This window comes from Carya illinoinensis, chromosome 9 (assembly GCF_018687715.1).
Source record: "Carya illinoinensis cultivar Pawnee chromosome 9, C.illinoinensisPawnee_v1, whole genome shotgun sequence".
In the NCBI taxonomy this organism is placed as follows: Eukaryota; Viridiplantae; Streptophyta; class Magnoliopsida; order Fagales; family Juglandaceae; genus Carya; species Carya illinoinensis.
Genome location: NC_056760.1, coordinates 18,410,296 through 18,435,727, shown reverse-complemented (window position 1 = coordinate 18,435,727; position 25,432 = coordinate 18,410,296). Strand labels below are relative to the sequence as shown.

At 34.7% G+C, this 25,432-nt stretch overlaps 3 protein-coding genes across 5 annotated transcripts; 1 reads left to right on the top strand and 2 right to left on the bottom strand.

Moving 5' to 3' along the window:
- Positions 1–518: 518 nt before the first annotated feature.
- On the bottom strand, positions 519–1,632 carry LOC122276888 (probable cysteine protease RDL5). Its single transcript, XM_043086782.1, has 4 exons — positions 1,387–1,632; positions 1,174–1,308; positions 871–1,094; positions 519–576 (listed from the first exon to the last, which is right to left on the bottom strand). Exons 1-4 carry the CDS (start codon positions 1,630–1,632, stop codon positions 519–521), a joined length of 663 nt encoding a protein of 220 aa, XP_042942716.1.
- A 5,837-nt stretch (positions 1,633–7,469) lies between these two features.
- On the top strand, positions 7,470–8,386 carry LOC122276887 (uncharacterized mitochondrial protein AtMg00860-like). Its single transcript, XM_043086781.1, has 2 exons — positions 7,470–7,716; positions 8,076–8,386. The coding sequence occupies exons 1-2, from the start codon at positions 7,470–7,472 to the stop codon at positions 8,384–8,386; spliced, it is 558 nt and encodes a 185-aa protein (XP_042942715.1).
- A 2,669-nt stretch (positions 8,387–11,055) lies between these two features.
- Positions 11,056–17,811, bottom strand: LOC122277570. Of its 3 annotated transcripts, none has more exons than XR_006229032.1 (6): positions 14,208–14,583; positions 13,965–14,096; positions 13,658–13,859; positions 12,342–12,597; positions 12,047–12,094; positions 11,056–11,368 (listed from the first exon to the last, which is right to left on the bottom strand). XR_006229032.1 is itself a non-coding variant. In XM_043087601.1 (6 exons), exons 2-6 carry the CDS (start codon positions 14,373–14,375, stop codon positions 11,355–11,357), a joined length of 564 nt encoding a protein of 187 aa, XP_042943535.1. In that variant the 5' UTR covers positions 14,376–14,442; positions 17,599–17,811; the 3' UTR covers positions 11,056–11,354. The 3 variants fall into 3 exon arrangements, 2 of the variants coding, with proteins under 2 accessions (XP_042943535.1, XP_042943534.1); XM_043087601.1 differs by lacking the exon at positions 12,342–12,597 and adding an exon at positions 17,599–17,811 and having other exon boundaries at positions 14,208–14,442; XM_043087600.1 differs by lacking the exon at positions 12,342–12,597 and adding an exon at positions 17,599–17,811 and having other exon boundaries at positions 14,208–14,437.
- Positions 17,812–25,432: the final 7,621 nt, after the last annotated feature.

Sequence of the window (25,432 nt, the reverse complement as noted above, 5' to 3'; positions counted from 1 at the left end):
ACATTCCTAATGGTGGTTTTCTAATTTTATTTTTGAAGGCCATTAAAAACTTAGCATATTCTTCTTTGCCTTTTTAGCGTCCTGGTGGGGGAACGATCGATGTGCAATTCCTTTTGCTTAATTCAGTCTTATCCCTTCGATTTATTCTTTTCTTTATAATCCGATTCTAATAAGATTTCCAAGAAATCTAATCTGTTACAAAATTGTATTAGAATTCTATTTGCTTGAACTGCAAATTATATGTAAGGATGGTCTCAAAGTTCCTTTATGATTCTCCATATATTATTAATGACTCAGCACGTCCCCATTTTCTTCCGCCTGTACTCACCGTGACTACATTGCCAATATCGACTAGAACGTGGCGTTTGCATCAGAATTAATGGCAATCATGACCTCGGGGTATACATAATCTCATATCCACTAGCGGGAGAAGGGAGTAACAGAAACTTTAACAAGCATAGCCAACCCCAAACAAAGCAGCAGCACAGGAAAAAATAAAAAATAAATAAAGAACAAATTCAAGTATTCAGCAGCGGGATGGGATCGGTAATAATAATTCCAGCAAGCATAGGCGCCCTGCCAACAAACAAAACCAGCAGCATAAAGCTAGTATGCAAGAAGAAATAGTAACGCAGCACAAAACAAAGACCAAAGCTTAGTTGAAAGATGGCGTGATTAGCGAAAGAAACCCGATAAAAGAATGAGGAACAAAAACTTTGTAGAGAAAGGCTCATCAAAACAAATGTCCCATTAAAGTGGATTTCTTCATATGCAGACTACATATGTGGTACTCTGCAGATAACAAATAAATGATAGTATAAACACATTATACCAACCTACTATGTTTTGGCTAGCAATATTGGACAATACGTTCTGAAAATCAAGTTCTGTCTGTTGTGTGGAAGACTTGAATTCCGAGCAATTCTACCATATCCATGAATTCCCCACTCTTTGCCATAAGAATTTTTAACGATCCAGTAATTTTTTTCTTCTTTTTCATCATAGCCAAATCCTATGACAAGAATTGCATGTCTAGAGTTTGAGTGATCGTCTTGGTTCAGTTTATCAAGCTCATCGGTACCCTCATAGATATCCTACTAGATAGAAACAAAAGAGTAAGATATCATCCTCAAATTAGTGTTAATTTGACAAGTAGAAATTAGTCATACTTACCCCTTTCAATAGTTTAAATTCTGTAGTCATCATTACACAACCTGCTACTGGTTGTTCTTTGACTCTCATAAGAAGCTCTTCTTCACTCTTGTGATTTATCTTTATGACCCCATTAATTCTCACCGCAAGGGATTTCTAAAGGATGTAAGAGTAAGTTATATAATCTTAGGAGCATAATACCACTAAAAAATGTAAATTTTAATTTCTTAGTACCTGTTCTTCAGTCTTGGGTTGACAAGGTTGCTTAACTGCTTTGAACTGATAGTCTTCCTCCTTCCGGATCCCCTCATTTTTTATATAATTAAAAGCTTTGGTATACGAATAAGTGTAGCATTTTGTTCTCTCTTTTTCACAACAGTCGAGAAGTTCTTGCGAAGAGAGTTCAAGAAGATCATCTGTATAATTTGTCGCTTTAAGTCCGGCTGCAACAGCTTCTGCTGCAACTATGGCCCAACACATGTCTACTAAACAGTTACTTTTTTATGATAATAAAATTGTAATCTCAAGTTAATTTATTCTTCGACAAATGTTTATAATTCTGAGTTCTCGTATCTTTGTTTCTAAAATGAATGGCTTTACTATATATATATATACACACACATGTACGTATCAAATGCGGCAATTTTGTTTTCCACGTACAATAACCAAAACCGCAATAATAGAAATGCCATGTAACGCTAAAAAAAATAAAGAAGAAAATGCTATGCATTCAAAGCTCTTTAAAAATAAAAATTGAAGTTGCGTATCACTTACTACATTTCTCTTGATTTTTAACTGGATTCAAGGCACCACCATCACGAATACGCCAATCCCAATATTTAGGAAAACCTTGAGGCAATTTTTCCTAATATACCCACTTAATTTTGTTAGAGGCGACATATGCATCACGTATAAAATAAAGATAAATTTATATAAACCCATGCATAAAACATTACAACCTATGTTTAAATTGTATTTTCTCACTCTTTTCTCACTCTTTTCTACATGTTTAAATTGTACAAGTAGCGTCATTTGTTTCGTTATCAAGAATCTTCAATCAATATCCTTAATGCTGCGACTAATTAATTTAGTCAAGGAAGTTCGTAGTCTAGATCCTATTTATCTATTTTACTATGTTTCCATGATTTATCAATAAGCGAAAAAAGACTGTTGGAAATACACATGACTCGATACAAGACCGAACAACCTACATTATTGTACATGAAATATTGCAAAATTTAACTATAACAAGAAGGAATTAGAGAAAGAGTGAGAATCAAGAAGGAAGAGTAGGCATAAGAGAGAGCCCACAACCTAGCTACCTAGAAAACGTAAGTTCCATATCACATATGAAACCAAAGAAGCTACAAAATAGGAAGAAAAGACAATGTATGTAGATGATCAGTTTTGAGGGAGCAGAGAATACGAGTCTCCTTACACTTTGCATGTCTAGAGAGAATAGGAGTCTCACTACACTTTGAACCAAGAAGGCAGTGGAAGAAAATGAAAATGAGATCAGTGAGAGCCAGAGAGGAGTACTATTTATATCGATCTTCTTTAAAGGTTGTACATGATTATACACACCTTTCTTGCCTTGCCCAGAAGTGGTTCTGTCAGTTTACATTTAGTAGCTTTGACCAGCCAGCCGAAATACCTAATTATATATGTAATACTACATTATATCGGATACGGTTTACAAACATGTTGCATGAAGACTCAAAATTAATCATGTTCTGATCATGTTGTAATTTGTTAACATTCTTATTGTGCTGGACACCTCGGAGGAGGTTATTGGGGTGAGCCGTAGGACAGATGTCCTAAAAGCAGAAAAAGTAGTGTACGTTGGAATACGGTGCGGTTGTATTCTTATAGACCGGCAGAAATTTACTCACGGTACAACAAATAGCAGTCTTTGCGGCGAAAATAGTCATCGCAAAAATCTCAAAGTGTGCCGCAAATTATTTTTGAGAATATCCCAGCTCTTTCCCTGCTAGATGGTCGGTATTACTTCGTCTTAAAAAGTTTTTAACGGTGATACAAAAAGGAGTCGAGAACACTATGAATTATTGCGGCGATTCATAACACCGCAAATAGTCTATAGTCTACAATGGCGTCGCAAAAAAGACCAACCATTGTTACTTATTGCCGGTAAAAAAAATTTTGCATCGCTTTTTCCCACAGGAAATGGGCAGCTATAAGATTGAAATTTGATTGCAAATTATTTTTACATTGCACAAATACTCATTTGTGACCACAAATTATAAATACTCGCCAATGTTTATTTGCAGCAATATAATCGCTGCAAATAATAAGCTTTTACCATAACGTCATATATTCTAGGGTGAATGCTATAATAATTTGTGTAGTCGCAAATAGATATTTGCAGCGATAGTTAATGTCGCAAAGAAGTGGTACTGACAGAAATAGCTATTTGTCATGATTCTAGATCGTCAAAAATAGTGTGTTGCAAAATAAAATAAAAAATAATAATATTGAAACAAATGCATAAAAAAATTACACATCTTACATTATATAACAATCCATAAAACAATTATACAAAATACTTGCTTTATATTATATATAAGCAATTACATTATAGTACAATGCATAAAGCAACTATATTATATTTGTCATGTGCAACTTTAGACTTCGCAAGACACATCAAAGTATAAAACACATCAAGTCCAACACAGATTTGATTCATTTGCCTTCACACACATTGCAGCACACATTTTGGTGGAAATGCTTTAGATTTTTAAACGGATCTTTTTGCAGTGCTTATATGTAGGCGCCAAAAGACTAAATCCACGTCGCAAATGACTAAAATATGGATAATGAGATATTCTTTTCTTGCGACAACCATAATACGCTGCAAAAGAACTTTGTTGTCGCCGTAAAAACAAATACAAATATGCCCTTACATCCCACTATTAGCAGCAGAAAAGTTGTGACGAGGTAAAATTAGTCGCAAAAGATGAGTTTTTCGATAGAAGAGTATCACAGAACCTATTGATAAAAATGCACTGTTTCATTAAACCGTACAGGTGGAATTTGTGCGCAATTGGTCCCCAAATTGCCTGTATCCAGAATTTTCCTTTCAAGAATCGTGAACGGACAATGGATAAGATTAGAACTTTATTTTTTCGTACTCTACTCCTTTGGTTGATTATAATAGACTTTAATGCCATTAATGTACATGATTTCCTTGTATCTTTAGACACTTATGAGTGTATTTTCAGACACTCATGTATCTTTATATATCTATATATATATATTGGGAGAGAGGAGTCAAACTCAAAACCTCCAAAATGATCTACAGAGATCATTTTGGAGACTTGGGTGTTATGCCATCAGGCCATAGGCCTTTGGTGACACTCATGATTTCATGTATACTTGACTTTGCCTATTTTAATAAAATTCTTATTTAATAATAAAAAAAAAGTTTCCAGCCTAGTTCTTTTTTTGTTATTTCATTATAAATCTATGTTTTCCCAAACTAAAGAGATTCAATGGGAATTTTGTTGCTTTATGTGGTTGAACCACAACTGCCATGGAGTGCTAGCTAAAATATATGGCAAAACTAAATTACATAAATAATAATAATATTATTATTTTATAAAAAATAATAATAATAATAATTTATTATATAGATAGTAGATGAATAATCCAATGTGAGAATTGGTTTTGAATGGAATATATAAAAGGCAAAACATGCCATATTATCCAAATTATAACTTTGCATTTGCATGATCCAATATAAAAATAAATTTGAAGTCTAATGGTTCTTCTTTAAAAGAGTTGTGATGTTAAATAGTGTGAAACAAGAGAATCTTGACTTGATGGTGAATTGCAATGCTACTATGATTTCTGTTTTGTTTTTTATGAGTTTTATACCCTTGTTGTTTAGGATCGGAGGTTGGCCGCCAATATATCATTTTTCATCTTGAATCTTGCTTTCAAGATGTGGATGGGGGAAACTTAGAGTTGAAGTTGTTGGGAGTGCACATACAGTGTACTAGGGCATATTCAACAATCAATTGATATTTCAATGTCAAGAAGGTTCGTGTTGGATATAAAATAAACTAGGGTCCAGCTTGTTGGAAGCTAATTTCCTGGAATAAAATGAAGATATAAGATAAGGAACGATAAAGGCAAAAGAGATTGACTAAGATACAAAAAAGTGAAAGTGACAAAGTAAGTGGACTCTACAAAATGAGGGAACATTATAAACGTGAAAGGAACTTCTATACTCTCTCTCTCTCTCTCTCTCTCTCTCTCTCTCTCTCTCTCTCTCTCCAGAAGTATAGCATCTTCTTCAGCGTCTCATCAACCTTATTTTCTCTATTGTATTGAAAGCTATGTGAGGCATTGAGAAATTGTAACATCATCAAATATAGTGGATTTCACTCTCAAACAATTTGTGGACAAAGGCAAAACCAGGCAGAATCCTTGCATTCACATGCATGTAGGGAAGACATACACCTCACAGCAAGAACTTTGTAGGACACAGGTGAGTGTTAAAGCTCGCCAAGAGCAAGAAGCGTGGCTAGCACAAAGCCCACCAGCATCACGAGCAGACAATAAAGCTCGCTCCGAGCAACCAGCATGGCGAGCTCTTTGCTTACCCTAAGCAACTTGTTTAGCAGGCATCTGCATCATGAGTGAGCAATAAGCTTGCCCCGAACAAGAAGCATGGCAGGCATCAGCCTACCCATATCTCGATGATGGAGATGCCAAAAGAGCCATCCATAAGAGATGGAAGGCGCCATAAGATAAGAACCCATAGTCCCAAGAGTTCTGCTGGATCTAGAAGAAGCCAACACAGTGGAAGGGTGGAGGACTCAGATTCATCTAATCAAGGTTTCTCAAGCCCCGATGAGGAATCAACTTAGAAAAGTGAAAGGAAAGAAGGAAACCGAGGCGAGAAAAGAGGCGCTCGTAAAGAGGAAGTAGTCAAACCAAAAATGGACTTTCCCAAATTCAATGGAGATGATCTGAACACTTGCATCAGTAGGGTTGAGTAATACTTTGAGCACAATCACATGGAGAGCCATGCTAAAATGTCCTATGCCGCCTACTTCCTTGAGGGGGAGGCAAACCAATGGTGGCAATAGATGAAGAAGACCTATAGAACTCAAATGAGGGAGTTGAAATGGCGAAAATTTGTCAATGAGCTCTTGGGGAGGTTCAAGCCAATCAAGTGTGTGGACTATCATGAGACTCTCTCAAAGATCAAGCAAATCGGATCTTCAAGGGATTATCAAAAGGGGTTCAAAAACTTGTCCACAAAGGTATACGGGTAGTCGGACAAGGCCCTAATTGAGACTTTTGTGGGAAGCTTGAAGAATTAATTGGCAATAGAGGTAAAGCTTAAGAAGCTGAAGCCCTTGATACAAGACTTGGAGATTGCATGGATTAAAGAGGATCAACTCCAAGATTTGAGGAAGAATAGCCATTTTGAGGTAAGGAAACCACCCCAAATGGTTTCCAAATTTCGCAAACAAAACTTTTAGCAAGGACTTCTCACCAAGAGGCCCTAGTAAAGGCGCATGAAGTGAAGCCAAACCACTACCCTCAGGTGTGAAAAGGCTATCATGAGAAGAGATGCAACGACGAAGAGAGAATGGATTTTGTTTCAATTGCAATGAGAGGTTCACAATGGGCCATAAATGCAAGGTGGAGCAAATCTTTTTCATTGAGATGGAGTCGAAAGAGGAGGAAGTGCAAGGCCAAGAGGAGGAAGAACAAGGAAAGCCCAAGGGTGCAGACCCTCACATTTCTATCCATGCATTGACGGGTGTTGCGGGACCTAGAATGATGAAAACACAAGCTCACATTGGTAAGATAGAGGTAACGGTTCTTATTGATAATGGTTCATCCTTGAACTTTATCAACTTGAAAGTAGCCGAGAGTTTAGGGTTGCCTATGACTTCTATCACTCCATTTAAGGTCAAGGTAGATAGCAGAGAGAAGTTGATGTATAGGGAAGCTAGAGTATAAGAAGGTTTGTTTGAAAACACAAGGCCTTGAGATTGTGGTAGATTTATATTCTTTGCCTTTGTTAGGTTGTACGTTGTGCTGGATGTGCAATGTCTAGAGGAGTTAGGGAAGATAGTCTTGGACTATAGAAAAATAACTATGGAGTTTATGATGAGGACAAATGGGTGACCATGAGAATGAATGGGAAAGGAAAATGTAAGCCGTGGGGCCTAATGAGATGGAGAAGATCTTAAGGCAAGGAGGGCAATGTTTTGCTATCACGTTGGCCTCACAACCGAGGGGGCTTGAGTGAGGGGCATGAAGTGGAAGGTGGAGGCATGGAGTTAGAGGTCGAGGTTCCTATAGACTTGAGGGGTTTGTCAGGGAGGTTTTTCAAGGTGATAGAGGATCCGAAGACACTTCCACCCTCAAGGGAATTTTACCACCGCATTCCTTTGAAAGAGGAAGCCAAGCTAATTAATGTGGGCCCCTACCGGTATGCCTATTACCAAAAGACTGAGTTTGAAAAGCAAGTCAATGAGATGGCTAATGGGCTCATCCACCCGAGCACTAGCCCATTCTCAAGTCCGATTCTCTTGGTTAAAAAGAATGATGGCACATGGAGATTTTACACCAACTACTGAGCCTTGAATGAAACTACCATCAATGATAGATTTACAATCTCGACCATTGATGATATGTTAGATGAGCTTGGAAGTTCGACGTTCTTCTCCAAACTTGATCTAAAGGCCGAGTACCATCAAATAAGGGGACATTCAAAGATGGCTTTCCAAACTCACAATAGCCACTTTGAGTACTTGGTGATACCGTTTGGTCTATGCAATGCTCCTTTAATATTTCAAGCATGCATGAACCAAATGTTTAAGTTGTACTTGAGGAGGTATGTGTTGGTATTTTTTGATGATATTTTTGTTTATTCAAAGACATAGAGGATCATTTGGAGCAATTGGAGGTTATTTTAGGGGTGCTACTTGACAACTATTTCTATATTAAGTTGTCCAAGTGTGCATTCGGTCAAAAGGAAATTGAGTATTTGGGGCATTTGATCTCACGTGAGGGGGTCAAGGTGGATTCAAGAAAGATTGAAGTTATAGTGGCTTGGCCCAAACCAAAGACCATTACCGAATTGAGGAGCTTTCTAGGAGTCACGGGTTACTATAGAAAGTTTGTCAAGGATTATACTTCTATTGAAAGACCACTTACCAACATGATCAAGAAAAATAATTTTGTTTAGGAGTGAATAGGCAAAGTTGGCATTTAAAACTTTGAAAAAGGCCACAACAACTACACTCGTCCTTGCTATGCCTAATTTTGAGAAGGTGTTCGAGTTACACACGGATGCAAATTATGTGGGGGTAAGTACGATATTAACACAAGAATGGAGGCCACTAGCCTTCATTAGCAAGGCCCTTGGTGTTCAAAAGATTGTGTATACACGGGAGATGCTTGCTATCATGGAGGCCTTAAAGGTGTGGAGGCCTTATGTATAGGGCGGAGGTTCTAGATAGTCACCGATTAAAAACCTTTTAAGCATCCTTTGGAGTAAAGAATCACTACTCCGGATTAACAAAGTTGGGTATCTAAGTTGCTTGGGTTTGAATTTCAATTGGTGTATAAATCGGGTAGGGAGAATTGTGTACCGATGCCTTATCTAGGAGGGAAGATGGTAAGGTGTTGGAGGCACTCTCGGGTCCTTCATGGGGAGTTTGGGATAAGATTAGAGAGGGAATAAAATTTGATCGAAGGTGCAAGGAGGTGACGGAGAAGTTAGATGTGGATGCTAAGAGAGTAGAAAACTATGAGATGCGAGATGGGCTTCTAAAGTATAAGGGGAAAGTAGTGATGCCGAGTGTGGGAGATCTTAAAAGGAATATTTTAGGCCACTTTCATGATACCAATGAGAGGGGACACTCAGGGGTATACCGTACTTGAGTAATGGTGGCTAACTTGTTCTATTGTGATTGCCTGAAAGGCAATGTGAGGGAGTATGTTAGGAGATGTGACACTTGTTAAAGGGTTATGAGTGAAAGTAACAAGCCCAAGTGGTTGATGCACCCTTTACCAATCCCTACTCACACTTGGGAGGATGTCATCATGGATTTTGTAGAGAGGTTGCCACTTTCCAACGGATGTGATGGGGTGCCTATGGTGGTAGACCGCTTAACTAAGTATGCACACTTTATTACAATAGTACATCCATACACAGCCAAGACTATTGCTAAACTTTATGTGGATAAACTCCATGGTATGCCGAGGAGCATTATGATGGATAGGGACTGAGTGTTCAAGAGTAATTTTTGGAGGAAGTACTTCAAGATGCATGAAACGGAATTGGCACGAAGTTCAACCTATCACCCTCAAATTGATGGCCAAATAGAGGTGACCAACCGGACTCTTGAGTAATACCTTAGATGCTCCGTGCACCAATATCCAAAAAAGTAGGAGGAGCATTTGGCTTGGGCTGAATTTTGGTACAACATCTCGTACCACCGATCAATCAAGATGACACCATTCAAGACTCTCTATGGAAAACCACCACCGGTGCTTGTAGCCTATAAAGTTGGGAATTCACCTAATGAGTTGGTGGATGTGGAGCTTAAAGAGAGGGATCAGGTCTTGAAAGAACACAAAAAGAATTTGGCACTTGCTCAAGACCAAATGAAGAAGTACTTTGATAAGGGAATGAGCATGAAGTCCTTCGAACCGAGAGATTAGGTCTTTCTCAAATACTTACCAAGGGAGCACAAGGCACTATCCAAGGCAGAATTGAGCAAGTTGAGGGCATAATATTTTGGCCCATACCGAGTATTGGAGAAGTGCAGATAGCTTGCTCACAAGCTGGACTTACCAGTCGGAGTTCACATTCATCCTATTTTTTATGTTTCATGGCTAATGAGGAAGGTTGGAGATCCAACCAAGGCGGTGAATGAATTGCCCATGGTGGACGAAGAGGGACAGATGGCAATTAAACTGAAGAAGATCTTGGATTATAGACATGTAAGTAAGGGCGGCCAAGTGAGAACAGAAGTTTGATTCAATGGAGAGGACTTCCAACTGAGGATGCTACATGGGAGAGTATTCGAGTTCTCAAAGAGCAATTTTCAGAACTTGACCTTGAGAACAATGTCGGTCTTGAAGGGGGGGAATTGATGAAGATGCCAGAAGAGCTATCCGCAATGTCACTGGGCGTACTGAGGCTAGGAGGGCAGCTTTGGATTACTTGCATGGCTCGGATGAGGGGGACTTAGGCGTGCAGGGCATAGCCACGAAAGGTCAACAAATTACACCTAGAGGAGATCATATTGGATGGCAAATCTCTTGATTTTAAGGGAAGAGAATGAGACAGATTCCTTGATTTTAAAAGATGAGGCGGATTGGAGGAAGTTGACCGAGTTGTTGATTCTTATAATTAGGGAATTTATCAATTTGTTTCATTAATTCTAAGAGTTTGATTATATTGTTTCCCTTAATTTTAAGAGTTTGATTTGTTATTGGATAATGATCTTAAAAGAAGTTGATTGGGGGAGGACTAGCCAAACCGGGCAAGCAATGAAGCACGCCTCAAGCAAGCATCTCCCATAGCAAATCCAACATCATCCACAGGCCATTTTTGTTTTGTTTCTTTTCAGCTCCAAATCAAGTTTTTTCCGCTTTAAAGAAGCCAACTTCAAGTTTGAGTCTAGATCCATTGGCCACGACAAACTGGTAAAATGGGAGGGAGTGTTTATACAGAACGAATGGAGCAATACTAAAAGGTTGGGAAAATAGGATGGGGGAGCAATACAAAGAGGCAATCGAGGTACCATCTAAACTTAGGCTTTAGCAATATTAGGCCTAGTTTGGATTCACAAACTAAACTCTTTCATCTCATCTCATCATTACATCTTTCCAAACTCCTACATAAAATATAATAAACATTCAACTTTTTTAAATCCCAAAAAAAATATAATATTAAAAATTATACCATACATTGCAACTACGGTGCCGTGAAGGAGTTCTAGAGGTACCATACACTGCAACTACCCACATACGATTAAACCAGTCTTGCAAACAAAATCAAGCAACCAATATTATACCAGCATTCCAACGACTAAGTAAACACTAAAAAATTGTCTTTGCATTTAGCTTACACAAGTCATCTTTCTAACAACCATCTTAAACTCCGTCAACTTGACACCCCCAGAAAAGTCTTCTGGTCAAACTCAACATATCAGACCTGAAAAAAAATAAAAAATAAAAATAAAAAGGCGAAAAAGAAATAAAACCAAATGGAACGAACTTAATGGTAAAATTAAATAAAAATAAAATCCTACGATCTGGGACAATACTCCAACATATATTACAAAAGTTAATGGTAAAAGCAATAAATCAAACAACACGGGCCCCAGGATGGGGACCAACAAGAGGCTTTTTCTAAATTTTCAAGAACTTGACATTCAGAAAGGGCCCTGGTTTAAGGCCTTAAATCTGCCTCTGATATGAATCTGGTTTCAATACTGGGGTATAAAAATATGCTGAAAGGTGAAAAGAATATCCGTAATATATCCTAAAGTCAACTTAAAAGAACAGAAAACTCTTGAGTAATAAACCAGTTATCGATAGAAAACCCCATCCTCTTTCAATGCAGTACCTTCACTCTGCCTTCCTTCTATCTCCCTCTTTCTTCTTTTAGTTGGAGGACGTGGAGATCATTGTAAACAAGAAAGAAAGAAACTCATGCATTCATATCTCAAGAAAGGAGGAAAGAAAAGGTACAAAAGAAAAAGGAACTTCATATTGTCTTAATCTTGCGCATCATTCCACCAGCAATATAACAAGGATCAATCAATCATTGAAAAAGCATCCTTATCAGTCCAGTAACTCAAATCTTGCTCCAAGTCATAAACATACTAACCACTACAAAGATGATCTTCCCAAAACCATTCTTTTCCATGACTGCAACCTACATGAAATGATAAAAAATAAGAGATAAAACAAACCCCTAAGAACCATATAGTTCACTTAAATTAAAACTTCTTGAAATGCAGAAAGTTAGTGAAAATAACAATCAGTATTAAGCTAAATTAAAGTAAGGTTCCAATAACACCCCCACACAAATCCCCCCCCCCCCCCCCCCCCCCCCAAAACCACAAAATAAAACCAAAATAAAATAAATAAATAAAATTTGCAGATGTCAGCCAAACACTTACTGATCAAAGTTAAGAGTAGCCCTCCAAAAACTTCCAGGAAAAGAAAATTCACGGTTCATTCATTCTCTCTGTCATGTTCTTAGACCCCAGGGAAGTAACTCTCTTTTAGAGTATTTGGTAGACTACCACATATACTTGAAAAAGTTTGGTCAGCTTGGATTACACTTAGAAGGATAGCATACCTCTTTGCAAACTGGAAAGGGTAGTGTGAAAATACAATAATTGCAACAATGTGAAGGTGATCACTGCATGTCCACTGGTGCATTTGAAGGGAAATGATATTATTTAAAACAGAAGAACTTAAAACTTAGGGTGCTGCTGCTCTGTACCCCCAAAGTGACAGTGCGTTTTTCATCACTAGTGCAAAAGAAAATTTTAATATTATAAAAAAAAAAAAAAACACTTTTGCACTTGCGATCAAAGTGAACAGTCACTTTGTGGGGGCAACATAGCATTTTCCTAAAACTTAATCTTCAGTGCCCTGTTCGTTGTATCTCTTTTTATTTGCAACTTTGTATACATCCGGCTTCTTTGGCTCTGCTTGATGTGCTAAAATTTTCGATTACTAATAAAAATACAAGTAAATCTAGCAGTTTTTTTTAAACCTCAATAACAATATAAAACTACAACTTAAAGGAAAGACTTTGTGGTTGACAATTATCACAAGCCTGCATTTTCAAACACCATGACGTACTAATGCCCATAAAAAGTCTCATGTTTAGATTATCAAGTGTAACTTTACCAACTTCTAGGAGAAGCTTCATCTCACCTTAACTACCAAAAGTTTTTGAAGAACTGACTGCAAAGAGGTTGGAGACAATGATTGGAAAATATCAATTGTTTGTGGATTGTGAAAAAAATTATCAGAGGGCAAGAGGCCAGAATAAGGAGTTAGTGCAGGCAGAGTAAGTGCATGCAGGTGGAGGAATATAGAGACCATACAAAGAAAGATTATAGATACAATTTTGAGACCGTAGAGAGTATAGTTTCAAAGCCAAGGGAATTGTGAGTCTTTGATTTTCTGAAACTATGAAAAAATGAGTGCCCCCCATCAACCTTGATGGGGTGCAAGTGCAACTATAATGTAGTATTCGAGTCTTCTAATTGAGATCATAACCACATGGCCTAGTCCAATTAGTTGCGGGCAATACCCTGATTGAACAAGTTGGAGCCAATGTTCACATAAGAGCTTGAATTAAAATAGGTATAAATAAGCCAGATATTTTATCTATCTTGCAGTAAATGCTTAGAGATGCAATAACCTCATAACATGGCTGCAAACTTTTAGAAATATTATTGGAACCAATTTGCTTTACCTTTCTCATCTTCAGGAGGTTTTAGCCTAAAGGATGACACTGTATCCTCAGTTACCCCCGATAATACCACAGCTTGATAGATCTTAGTCTTGCCTCCATCAGCAAGATCCCTAGCCTCAAGGGTTAAATAAAACCTCATTGCGTTGGCAGTCTGACCCATTGCCTTCAGCACCTTTACAAACTCCAACCCTGCATCTCCATCCTACACACCAAATAATGCCACCTTGAAAACCATGGAAGAGGAGCTATTAATGAGGACATTGAACAAAATAGATATTTTTTAAAAGATACATATAATAACAGAAACCTTGAAGCGAAAGTTGTATTCCTCGATTGCAAGCCGCGAATACCCTTCGTAATCCCAAGTCTTTTTGTCCACGTTGTAAGGCTGAATTTGGTGAAAACAAGCGACGCCAGGAATGCGGTCAACATCAAAGCCCTAAAGCAACAAAGAAGGATGAAAGAATTAAGCGCATACAAAGAAGAAAAAAGAGGGGGGGGGGGGGAGGGGGTGCAAAATTTGGTAGAATAAAAGGGATTAGTTGTTCACATCACTCTTCAAAACTTGATCCCTGTAAGAGCAGTATTCCTCTTCTGTCATGTCCTCGCGTTCATCGTCTAGCCAACCCCAATTATCCGATGTTACTGGAGGAGGAATTAAATTTAATTCTTTGTCATAGCCGAACAATTCCACAAGACCCATTTCTCCCGTTTCCATTGATCGATCCACAAGTGATCAAGAAGCCAGCAATCAGACCAAGAAAGAAGAAAGACCCTGACCTGACCCCAAAAAAATTGATTATTCAAACCAATTGTGAGTCCTGTATGTACAAAATAGTAGCAATACTCTATAGAAAGCCCCCATCAAATGTATAAATGAAATTCCAAGAAAATTCCAAGAAGTGGGCTGCCCTTCCTGATTTTACAAATTCACAATCTATTTACTTACTTCCTTTGTCTTCAACCTTCCCAAAATGCCCTTCTTAGTAAGTTGAGTTTTGCTGGGAGCTGGGTTGAGATTGTATCTGGGCTTCTGTTTTAATCGGGTGGGCTTGAATTATTTCAGAAACTTTCATAATGGTTTAAGTGGGTTGATTTCTAGTGGGCCTGATGATTTTAATGGGCTGATTGTGTTTACAGAAAACTGTTTTAGTGTATTTGAGTGGGCTGTTTACCTTGGTTGGGGCTGGGCTGTTTTACTTAAATAAATATATTAGACTTATTTTATAGAAAGTATTTAAGGGATTTTAAAGCATAAATTTAAAGTATACTTTTAAGTATCCTTTTTAAACCATTTTTGAGCCTACTATTTAGTTGATATTCCAATTGACTTTTTAACAGGATTTTCATAAAATTATTAAGTTATATTTTTAAATAGAAGTTAAGGAATATGTTATGAGTTTTGAATAATATTATTATTTAATTTAGTAATTCTAGTGTAATTAAATTATCTCTATATATGATTTTAAGTATTTAGAATGCTACGACACGTCTTTCTAGAAAAGTTAGTAACAATTAGTGCCTCGTATAGGTTACAAGCTATGACGTGAAATTGTGGAAGCAACGCTAAGAGGTAAATAGTATGATCATATAAATGCATGTGTACTGTAAATATTATTGTTATGCATGAAAATATGATGTGCTTGCTATGCTAAGAGCCAAGTCAATGTTAGATTCCTTTCACGATCTTTGATGAATTATAACATGATGCTTGTATGTATGGATTTGTTGCTTGATGGACCGAATGTTATTTAAAAGTCACATATGCCATGTAATGTTCACGTAGTATTCAAGTCAAATATGCCATGAAATGTTCATGCAGTAATTTAAGTCAAGTATGCCATGTAATAAAATAACTAGATCATGTATGCCATATTCATGTAAGTACTTAGATCATGTACGCCATGTTCATGTAGTACTAGATCATGTATGCTTTGAAATGTCATAAAATGTTTGAATCATGTTAGGTCATGCATGCTATGCTACACCATGCACAAGAAAATGCCATGTACACGAATATATCATGTTATGCCATGCCATGTACAAGAATATGCCATGCAGAAAAGTCCATGAAGTCCAAGAAAGTTCTCATGCATTAAGAAAGATAAATATTTTAAGGTGACACGGATCCAAGCGTGTTCACCACAAGTTATACTAAGATGGTGCTACGGACTCAAGCATTGTTACCACAAGTTAGGTGAAACACAGACTCAAGCATGTTTCTCTCCATGTTATGCAAGTTAAGTGAAACACATAGTCAAGCGTGTTTCACTCCATGTTATGTAAGTTAAGTGAAACACAGACTCAAGTGTGTTTCACTCCATGTTACGCAAGTTAAGTGAAACACGGACTCAAGCGTATTCAAGCATGTTTCACTCCATGTTATGCAAGTTAAGTGAAATACGGACTCAAACGTGTTTCACTCCATGTTATACAAGTTAAGTAAAACACGGACTAGTTAAGTGAAACACGGACTCAAGCGTGCTTCACTCCATGTTATGATCAGTTATGCAAGTTAAGTGAATACGGACTCAAGCGTGTTTCACTCCATGTTATGACAAGTCATGGGGTGCCATGGACTCAAGCGAGGTTCACCATGTAGTAAAATACAATATAAACAAGTTACTCATGCATTCACGTTTCATGTTTGCCATGATTATGTATGTTTCCGCTCATGTTAATAATGTATAGACCTGCTATGAGAATCTGTGAACGATATACGTATGTTATGAAGAGTCTTTTTTTTTTTCAAAAATTAAGTCTATGATAAGTTATGTAATATTTTATGGTATGATGTGCTATCTACTGAGTCTTCGACTCATTTTTGTTTGTCTATGCTTTTTCTTCTTCTATGTAATTGTCGGAGATGAAGTTTATGATGATGCAGAGCTGGATGGCCAAGAGTAGATCTAATTCAAGGACATAGAATTAAATAAGTGATATTTTCACAAGGATTAGTTATTTTATGTTTTATTTAAAACTATTTATGTTCGTTTCAATTCAATGTCTTTCAATAAATGAGGTATTTCAGGATATGAATCTCTTTACCGGATACTATGCCATGAATGTTAATAATATCTCTATCCTACGGGAACGGGATGCTACAAAAGGACACGTTAGATTTAACAAAATTTAAGATTTTTTTTAGTAGTCTTCAAAAGAACATGCCAGTTTGCCACTAGGTTTGCATCTGAATTTTTTTTAAATGTTTATTACCACAAGTGAATGTATGTATTTTTCAAAAATGTTTGAAAAGAAAAATGTAAATTGCACTAGCGGGCACGCTAACGATAAGAAATGGGCGGCACAGTAGCACTACCGGTCTTGAAAACAAACCTTGAGCCGTATTTTCATTAGATAAAGTTAATTTTTGATTTTTTATATGGATATTTTGAAGTAATTGATCGATTTGAAAAGCTGTTTGGATAAAAATTTTAGGAAAGATGTTTGTCAAGTTTTTGTAAAAGTTTTTATTTTTGTATTTTTTCATTCAAATTTAGACAAAATAAAAGATATTTTAAAAAAATCAAATCTGGAATTTAAAAAATATTTGGATTCATGTTTAAAAATAACATTAAGAATTTAGAACAAAATAATGAAACAAAACAAGATCGGGTGGCATCTGTGATGTTTCTAACGCTGTGTTAACCCAAAGAGTAAAAGGTGTTGCACTAGGAGCCCACATTGCAACTGACCAAGTCGGATTTAACCTAGACAGTGCAGCCAATCTAAAAAAGGGTAATAAATCAACATGTTTTCCTGAGTTATGCGGAGTAGGTTTACCCAAAACTGAAAGTCATATGGGTTTGCATGCTACACCTAAACAAGCAAAACCTAACGAATCTAAGGCATTGGGTTAAATAAACTGAGAATCATAATAGGAGAAACGGAGAGAAATCGATGGAATAGTAGCGAAAAGAAAGAAGAAAATCAATATTTACCTCCAACGTATACGAGTGGCAAATCGGCGCTGGAAACAGACGTGGGGCAGGATTGGTTCATGCGTAGTTGAGAGGAGAAAGATATATTGGGGTAGGCTAGGGTTCTTTTTATTGAATCCTAGTTCCTGCTAACATCTGCCACAAGAGACCCAAAAAAATGTACTCTTCCCTTCCACAAAGACGCTCTTTCCTGTTTGGGTAATCCTGCCGATCAGTCCCGTTTACGAATTTTTTGTCTTTTTTAATATTTTTTTTCACTTAACAAATTATTTTAGAATAAAAATCAGTTAGATGGCTAAAAAAAAAAATCGTTAATAAATGAAAGTAAAAGAAGGCTGATAATCATTTCCTCTTTTAAGAGGAATACTGTTACGCAACACGTCATGCATTGCATGTAATTACATTTTTTACGTGTTTACTTGACGGTAAATAAATTTCTAATAGAATAGTATTTTAATAAAGCTATGAAAATATAAGCGTTGTTTTGAAAATTTTAATTTTTAACGGTGGATCTTAATATTTTTTTTTTTTAAATATAACGTTTGTATATCTAAAATTATTTAAAATGAAATAACTTTATTACAATTGAGACCAAATATTTAAAATTTAAAGTGAAGACATTACAACTCTAAAATTACGTGCTTAAATAACTAATTGAATCGTTATAAGAAATAGTTGTTTTGATTATTTTGCAAATACAATTACGAGAAGTATAAATTTTAACAGAAATATATCAAGCCGTTTATAAACACTATCTCAAAGTCTCATATATATATATATATATATATATATATATATATATATATATATATAAATTATATATAGATGGAATATAAATAATATAAACGGTAATTCGAAAAAAAAAATTATATTTGTTCACAAATTTAAAAATTAGAAAACCCAAAAAAAAAAAAAATTCATGACAAATGGAAGGAAAAAATTGAGGATACTTTCTTATGCATCATATTTTATTGATGTGTGGCTTAAAACATCGGAATGTTTACTTATAGTGTTTGGAATACCGAGATAAAAAAATAAAATAAAAGAATAAAAAAGGATGGAAAGCGGATTAAGGAGCTTTACTAATCAATGACTTTTGTATTATATAAAAAATATAAATTATTTAAAGAATTTTTCTAAAAAAGAGTTCATTCGATTATATAAAATGAAATATAAAATACATTTAGATACAATAGCCCGCTACATGTATTGGATACTGTTCATCTTCTAAATATTTTATTATTATTTATATTTCATTTACTTCTTCATTTTCTTTTACTTTGATTTTTATCATGTAAGTAAATTCTTTTATTGTTCATCATTTAAAACACATATATTTGATTTTCTTCTAAAAAATATCTTGAAAATATTTTTAAATCAATTTTTCATATTTTGATTTTATTTTTAATTTTTATTTGGCTCATATATTTTTGTTTTGTGTATAAGACTAAATTATTTTACATTGTACATAAAAACAAATTGTAAAAATAAAATATATATATATGTATATGGATATTGTAAATTTATTAATAGAAATGAAATATTTAAAAAGATAATAAAATTTATTTAAATAATATGAAAAAAATAGATAAGCTGATAGATGACATATTGTAAAATCAATATGTAAAATTGAAAAAATAAATTTTGGTGATATATTTTAAAGGATGGGATGGAAAATTTATTGAGAGTGCTACAAGAGAGTTTGATTTTTTAAAAAAGAAGAAAATAATTAGAATTGGTTGGAAGTGGGACCACCCGCAAATATATACACTCATTAAATAGAGCTTCTTCTTCTTTCTTTTTCTTTTTTTTTTTTTTTTTTTTTGAGCTATATATATAAACCCAAACTCTATGGTTTGTTCAGTTTACATGTTTTTCGTGAGGTAAATAAAGATGCAGATTAGTTGGCGAAGCATGGGGCTTCTGGTGTTGATTCTGTTTTTTCCCACTTGACGAAGACTCCCCAAGTGCTGCAAGGGCTAATTCGCATAGATTGCTTCAAGATGCCTTTGCTTCATTTTAGATAGTATCATTCTTATTTCTGTTTTTGCTTGGGGGTTGTTACTCTTGTTTTTATTTTGATTTGGTTTGGTCTTTTTTGGCATGCTGGGCTTTTTTGTTTATGTAAATCTCAAATGCTTAATTTGTAATTACGGTTTTCCTCTACCACAAGTGAGGGTTATTAATAAAATTAAAGATGAATCACTCTTGGACATGTAGCTCTAACTCTTCTAAAAAAAAACCAACCTACTGACACAACTAAACGCATAGAGGCCATAAATAAACACAAATAAACAAAAATAAATCACTAACACAACCCACTAACCTTACTTTTGTACTGACACAACTTATGAAAAATTACAAAATAAATAAAATAAACAGACATTTAGACTGCCACAACCAATAGAAATTATAAAACAAATCAACACAATTTATTGACACAAATAAACACATAGAGGATACAAATAAACAAAAATAAACCACTCACACAAACTACTGACTTTTGCATGGACTGCACACGAAATAAAATATAAGGGTAAAGACTAAACACACATTACATGGAAGGACAATTAAAATACTATTCGTTAATGTAGCAAGTTTATAGACACTTATATAATATAATAGATATATATATATACTAATAAGGGCAACATGCACTGCACATATGCCCAGTTGATAAAAATAAAGAAAAAAGATACCAATTGATAAAAAAAATAAAAAATAAAAATAGTTCAAAATAGTAAATGGGAATGTGAGAAAATAAATCTAAACAAGAATTGAACAAAACATAATAAAAAGTGAAGAAAGAAACATAGACTTTATATACAAGTTAGCGTCTTATTTCAATGTTCTTGAATCCGCTTGTTGTCAATTTCGTCTACTTCCACTACTATTTCTTATCCTCTACTTTCAGGTACATTCTTTCTTTTTTATTTGAAAAAGTTTTATTCTATTTTTTAATATTTATATAAATGCACATGTGCTTAACAAAAATAGTTGACATCATATGTTTCTTGTACCGATAATTTTTTTTCTCATTAGATTGATTTTTTTTAATAAATTTGTTCTATTCTTAGACATACTAACTAATTTAGTTGATTTAATGTAATCTGTATGAATTTATTTAGAATGAAATGTTTAGTTCTTCTTCTTTTGCTATAAATGCTTCTAATGTTTTTTATGTATTATATCTCCATATATAAACATGTCTACCTATATGTAACTGAAGCAACATCATAAATATTCAAAATCTCTTTTTGGCAAACTTTTAACAGTTATAACTATATACCTAAATAGAACGTTGACTTCTATGTAAAGTCCATATTTGTTTCTTCACTTTTTATTATGTTTTGTTTAACTTTTGTTTAAATTTCTTTTCTCACATTTTCATTTACTATTTCCTATTATTTTTATTTTTTGTCTTTTTTTATATTAATTTTCATATTATTGTTGATACAAATATATAATGTGATCATTTTAAACTTATATACTATAGTATTTAGTTTCAAATAATTTAATAATATCATTATTAAATTAAGAATTGAAGGAAATAAAATGCTTCTCAAAATAAAATGCTCCTTGAAAGAAACAATCAATATTATAACCATTAATAAAACACAAAAATTTCTTAATTTTAAATTTGTAACTATTAATGTGTAAAATAATCAAATTTGAGTCCCAATTCCATAAAGGTAGAGCCACTCTTACTGTTTTCATTTTCTATTTTTTTTTTCAATTTATGTTCTAGGCCCCGTGAGTGCTTAGATCACTTTTTAAATTTTTTCTCTCTATTTTAATTTTTGTTCTAGGTCTGTAGTGAACTAATGATTTTTTAAGTTTTTTTATTTTTTTATTTTAATTTCTGTTCTAGGCCCCGTGAGTATCATATGATTAGCTTTTAAACTTAAAAAGTGACTCAAATCACTTTCATTTACTGCACGTCTAAACAAACAAATATAATAATAATAATTTTACAAATAAAATAATAATAATTTTTACTTAAAGACCATTTTACTTTCATTTACTGCACATCTAAACAAACAAATAAAATAATAATAATTTTACAAATAAAATAATAATAATTTTTACTTAAAGACCATTTTATCTGACCAACTTAAAATAAGACCTAACACAGGTGGGCCTTCTCCCTTTCACATAAAATAATAATAATAATAAATTTTTCTCTACTTTCCCCTTCACTTTTCATTTTGTCCCTGTTGCCCAGATGACTAACACAAGAGAGAAGGTAAATTGAGTTGTATTAAAAAAATAACAATTATAAATCAAATATATAATATAAAATATAAACAAAATATGAAATAACAATAAATATAAAGAGTAAGGGTAAGAGAGAAGCAAACTCAGTATGTTAACGAGGTTCGGCCCCACTACCTACGTCCTCGCCTCAAGCTACCCCTTGAGGATTCCCAAATTCACTATTCAACCTCCTTCAGGTGGAGATAGAAACCTATTACACCTTTGAACAATACCGCTACAAAGGATCCGTGTAGAACACCCTCTACACTTGTAATCACCTTACACGTGGTGATTCAACTATTCCCCGTGTAGAATACTTTCTACACACACAAGGGTTATACACACCCTTTTTCTGATACAAGAGCTGATAGTGGGTAGGTTATCAGAAAACACTCCTCAATGAGTGAAATAAGAACAATACAGCGCAAACTATATCTCTCAAAATGAACAAGGATTAAGGCTCAATACTTAGAGAAGAGAGAATGAAAGCTTTGAATGAATGTTGTATGCTCTTGGTGTTGTGAATGTGAAGCTCTCAAATGATCTATTTATAGGCATATGAGACTTCATATTCAAATTTAAAAAGATTCACATGTCAATGTGAAGCTCTCAAATAATATATTTATAGGCATATGAGACTTCATATTCAAATTTAAAAAGATTCACATGTCAAAGACAACATCATTCACTTTTTCAAAAAATTCAAATAAAAGGTTCTTCTTTTTCAATTGTCAAAGACAACATCATTCACTTTTTCAAAAAAATCAAACCTAATCTTTTACTTTTGGCATATGACAAAATGAGCACATTTTCCTTTTCAAAAAATTCAAACCTAATCTTTTACTTTTTGCATATGACAAAATGAGCACACTTTACTTTTCAAATTTTTCAAACAAAATCATCTACCTTTTGTATAAGTCTAAAAAAGCATGAATCACTTTTGAAAATATTCAAATAAAACATGCACATGTGAAAGATGACAATCAATCATCTTTAATATTTTCAAAGTTAATTTTCAAAAATATTCATGCACATGTGGAAAATGTATTTTAATGCTTTATGATAAAATATTAATTTTGAGCATTAATCCTAATTTCGAATTTTGAAGAGATTTACAACATTACTCTATAATTTTAATGTGAACTTGTTCTCTTCTTGCTCATGCTTGTTTCCTTGATGTGCTTGACTCCATTGTGTAGATAACTTGAGCTTGAGACTTCTTTATTCTTTGAATTCATTTGTTATCATCAAAATCCATGTGTAAATATATAATTACACAAAACTTGAAATCTTGGGTTCAACAGTCCCTACTTCTATTCTCAAATTCTAAACATATTTATTTCCAAATATGTCCCTGCAGTTTTTATCAACTAACCATTTTTTCAATTTTTACTTTTCCTTTACCGACTAACATTCTTACATTTCTAAAACCTTCTGAAACGTTCTGGACTCAAAACCTTTAGATGTTTATACTTTCTTTTGTCTTCAACTTTTGAGTTGGTGATTTGAGATAATAATAATAAAAAATCTTGATGGAGGTGATGCCAAGCAAGATCATTTTGATTATGCCCGTTAATTATAGAATGAAGCTATCCAACGAAAGAAAATAACTTTGTTTATTATTTTTCAATCACCATAATTAATGTAACACATTAATCAAAGTAATCTATAGATAAAATCTAATATAAAAAATACTATTATTCAACTTTAAATCCATCCATAAGGAAAAAAGAAAAAAAGAAAAAAAAGGTGATCATAAAAATAAAAAGTAGCTCAATCTCATAATTAAATCCTAACTATTGGATTAGATCTAAAAACCCTAGGATGAATAGCCTAGATTAAAGCTTTTTCCCTCATTTTCTTCTTCCTTCTCACTCCCCCATGTCCAGCCACCTCTCTCTCTCCCTCTCCCCAATTCCCCTAGCCACCATAGCCTCCCCCTTCCCTCGCCGGCCACCACCGCGACCAGCAGTCACTGCTGCAGCACCAACGGCATCACCCCACGCTAAACCCCTCAACATCCAACCGTCTCTTTCTCTCCCTACAGCCATGCTGAAACACACAATTTCTCTCCCTAATTTCTCCCTCACACAACCTCTTTCGCCAACTGCCATCGCAAATCGACGGTACCATAAGCACACCGTCAACAGTAAGTTCCCCACCACAGGTCCTATCTCTCCCTACGCGAAGCATTCTCTCTCTATCTCCTAGATCTCATTAAATCTTTGTATCGCCATCGTGAGCCACCTACTGGCCCCAGCTCTATCGGCCGCAACGCAACCAATCTCCCCATGCCGACCACCTAGCAATCTCTTTACCCTACCCTAGGATCTCTCTTCCTCTCGGATCTAGACAGATCTGTGTAACCACGAATAGCGTCGCCACCCAAAGCAACTTGTAGCACCACCACAAGCCACCCCGATCCATCACTGCTCCACCCCGCAACCAAACAAAGAAAAGCTAAAAAAAATACTATAGGGTTACAGTAAAAGATTGGGAAAAAAAAAATTGGATGTTGTGAAACGACAAGGCTTGGGACACACCACCAAACATCTCTCCATCCTTATCCTCAAATCCTCCTTGTAGTTGGCTATGGCGTCATTCTCCACCAAATATCTAAGATCGATTCCAACCACACCTGCAAAATATATATATATATTCCTCTCAGATGTTTATACAAAAAATATGAGCACATGCTTCCAAACAGATCTGAATCAGATTTAGAGAACAGGGCTGAAGATCTGCTACAGATCTAAAGAACTACGGGGCCCAATTGCAAGTCGGTGATGGAGACCAACACATCAACGATTTTTGCCATCATTTCCATCCACACGAAGAACAAAGCTCAATTGCAACCTAATGACCCAAAAGTGTATGATCGGTGATTTGTGGAGCATGTCAACAACTATGAAAAAATGAAAAATAGAGGGTTGCGGCTAATGAGCAAGAAATAGAGAGACGGTTGCCAACTAATGGAGAGAGAGAGAGAGAGAGAGAGAGAGAGAGAGAGAGAGAGAGAGAGAGAGAGAGAGAGAGAGAGAGATTTTCGTTGGTTTTAAAGCAAACAGAAGCCAAGGGCAAAAACGTACACATTAAATTAGGCGGAATGGAAATTTGGAAAACAAAACAGGGGCAAAATCGGTAACAAAATTGTTAGACAAAAATGCTATTCATCCAACATTTGCATTTATATATATAGTAGATACATATATATATATATATATATTTATATATATAAAGGGAACTAAAGACAAAAGAGAAGGAAATTATTGGAATACCTTGAAAATCTCAATAATTCTTTCTACAAGGAATTTGGGAGTATGTAACTCTATATTTTAGTGGCCAAGTTTTAGGATTTTTACAAAGTTACATCTGTAAAATTTTTTCAGACCAAATTTTTTAGTTTCTTGAGTATATACATGTTAAAAGATTATGAAGAGTAAAGGCGAAGTTTTTTTAAATTAAAAAATTAGATACTTTTAATTCAAATTTTTTGGAATCCCATTTTAGATAAAGTTTGAACACATTTTCCGCAAGGGAACATCTTCTATCCAAATCCAACTAAAATTCCTTTTTT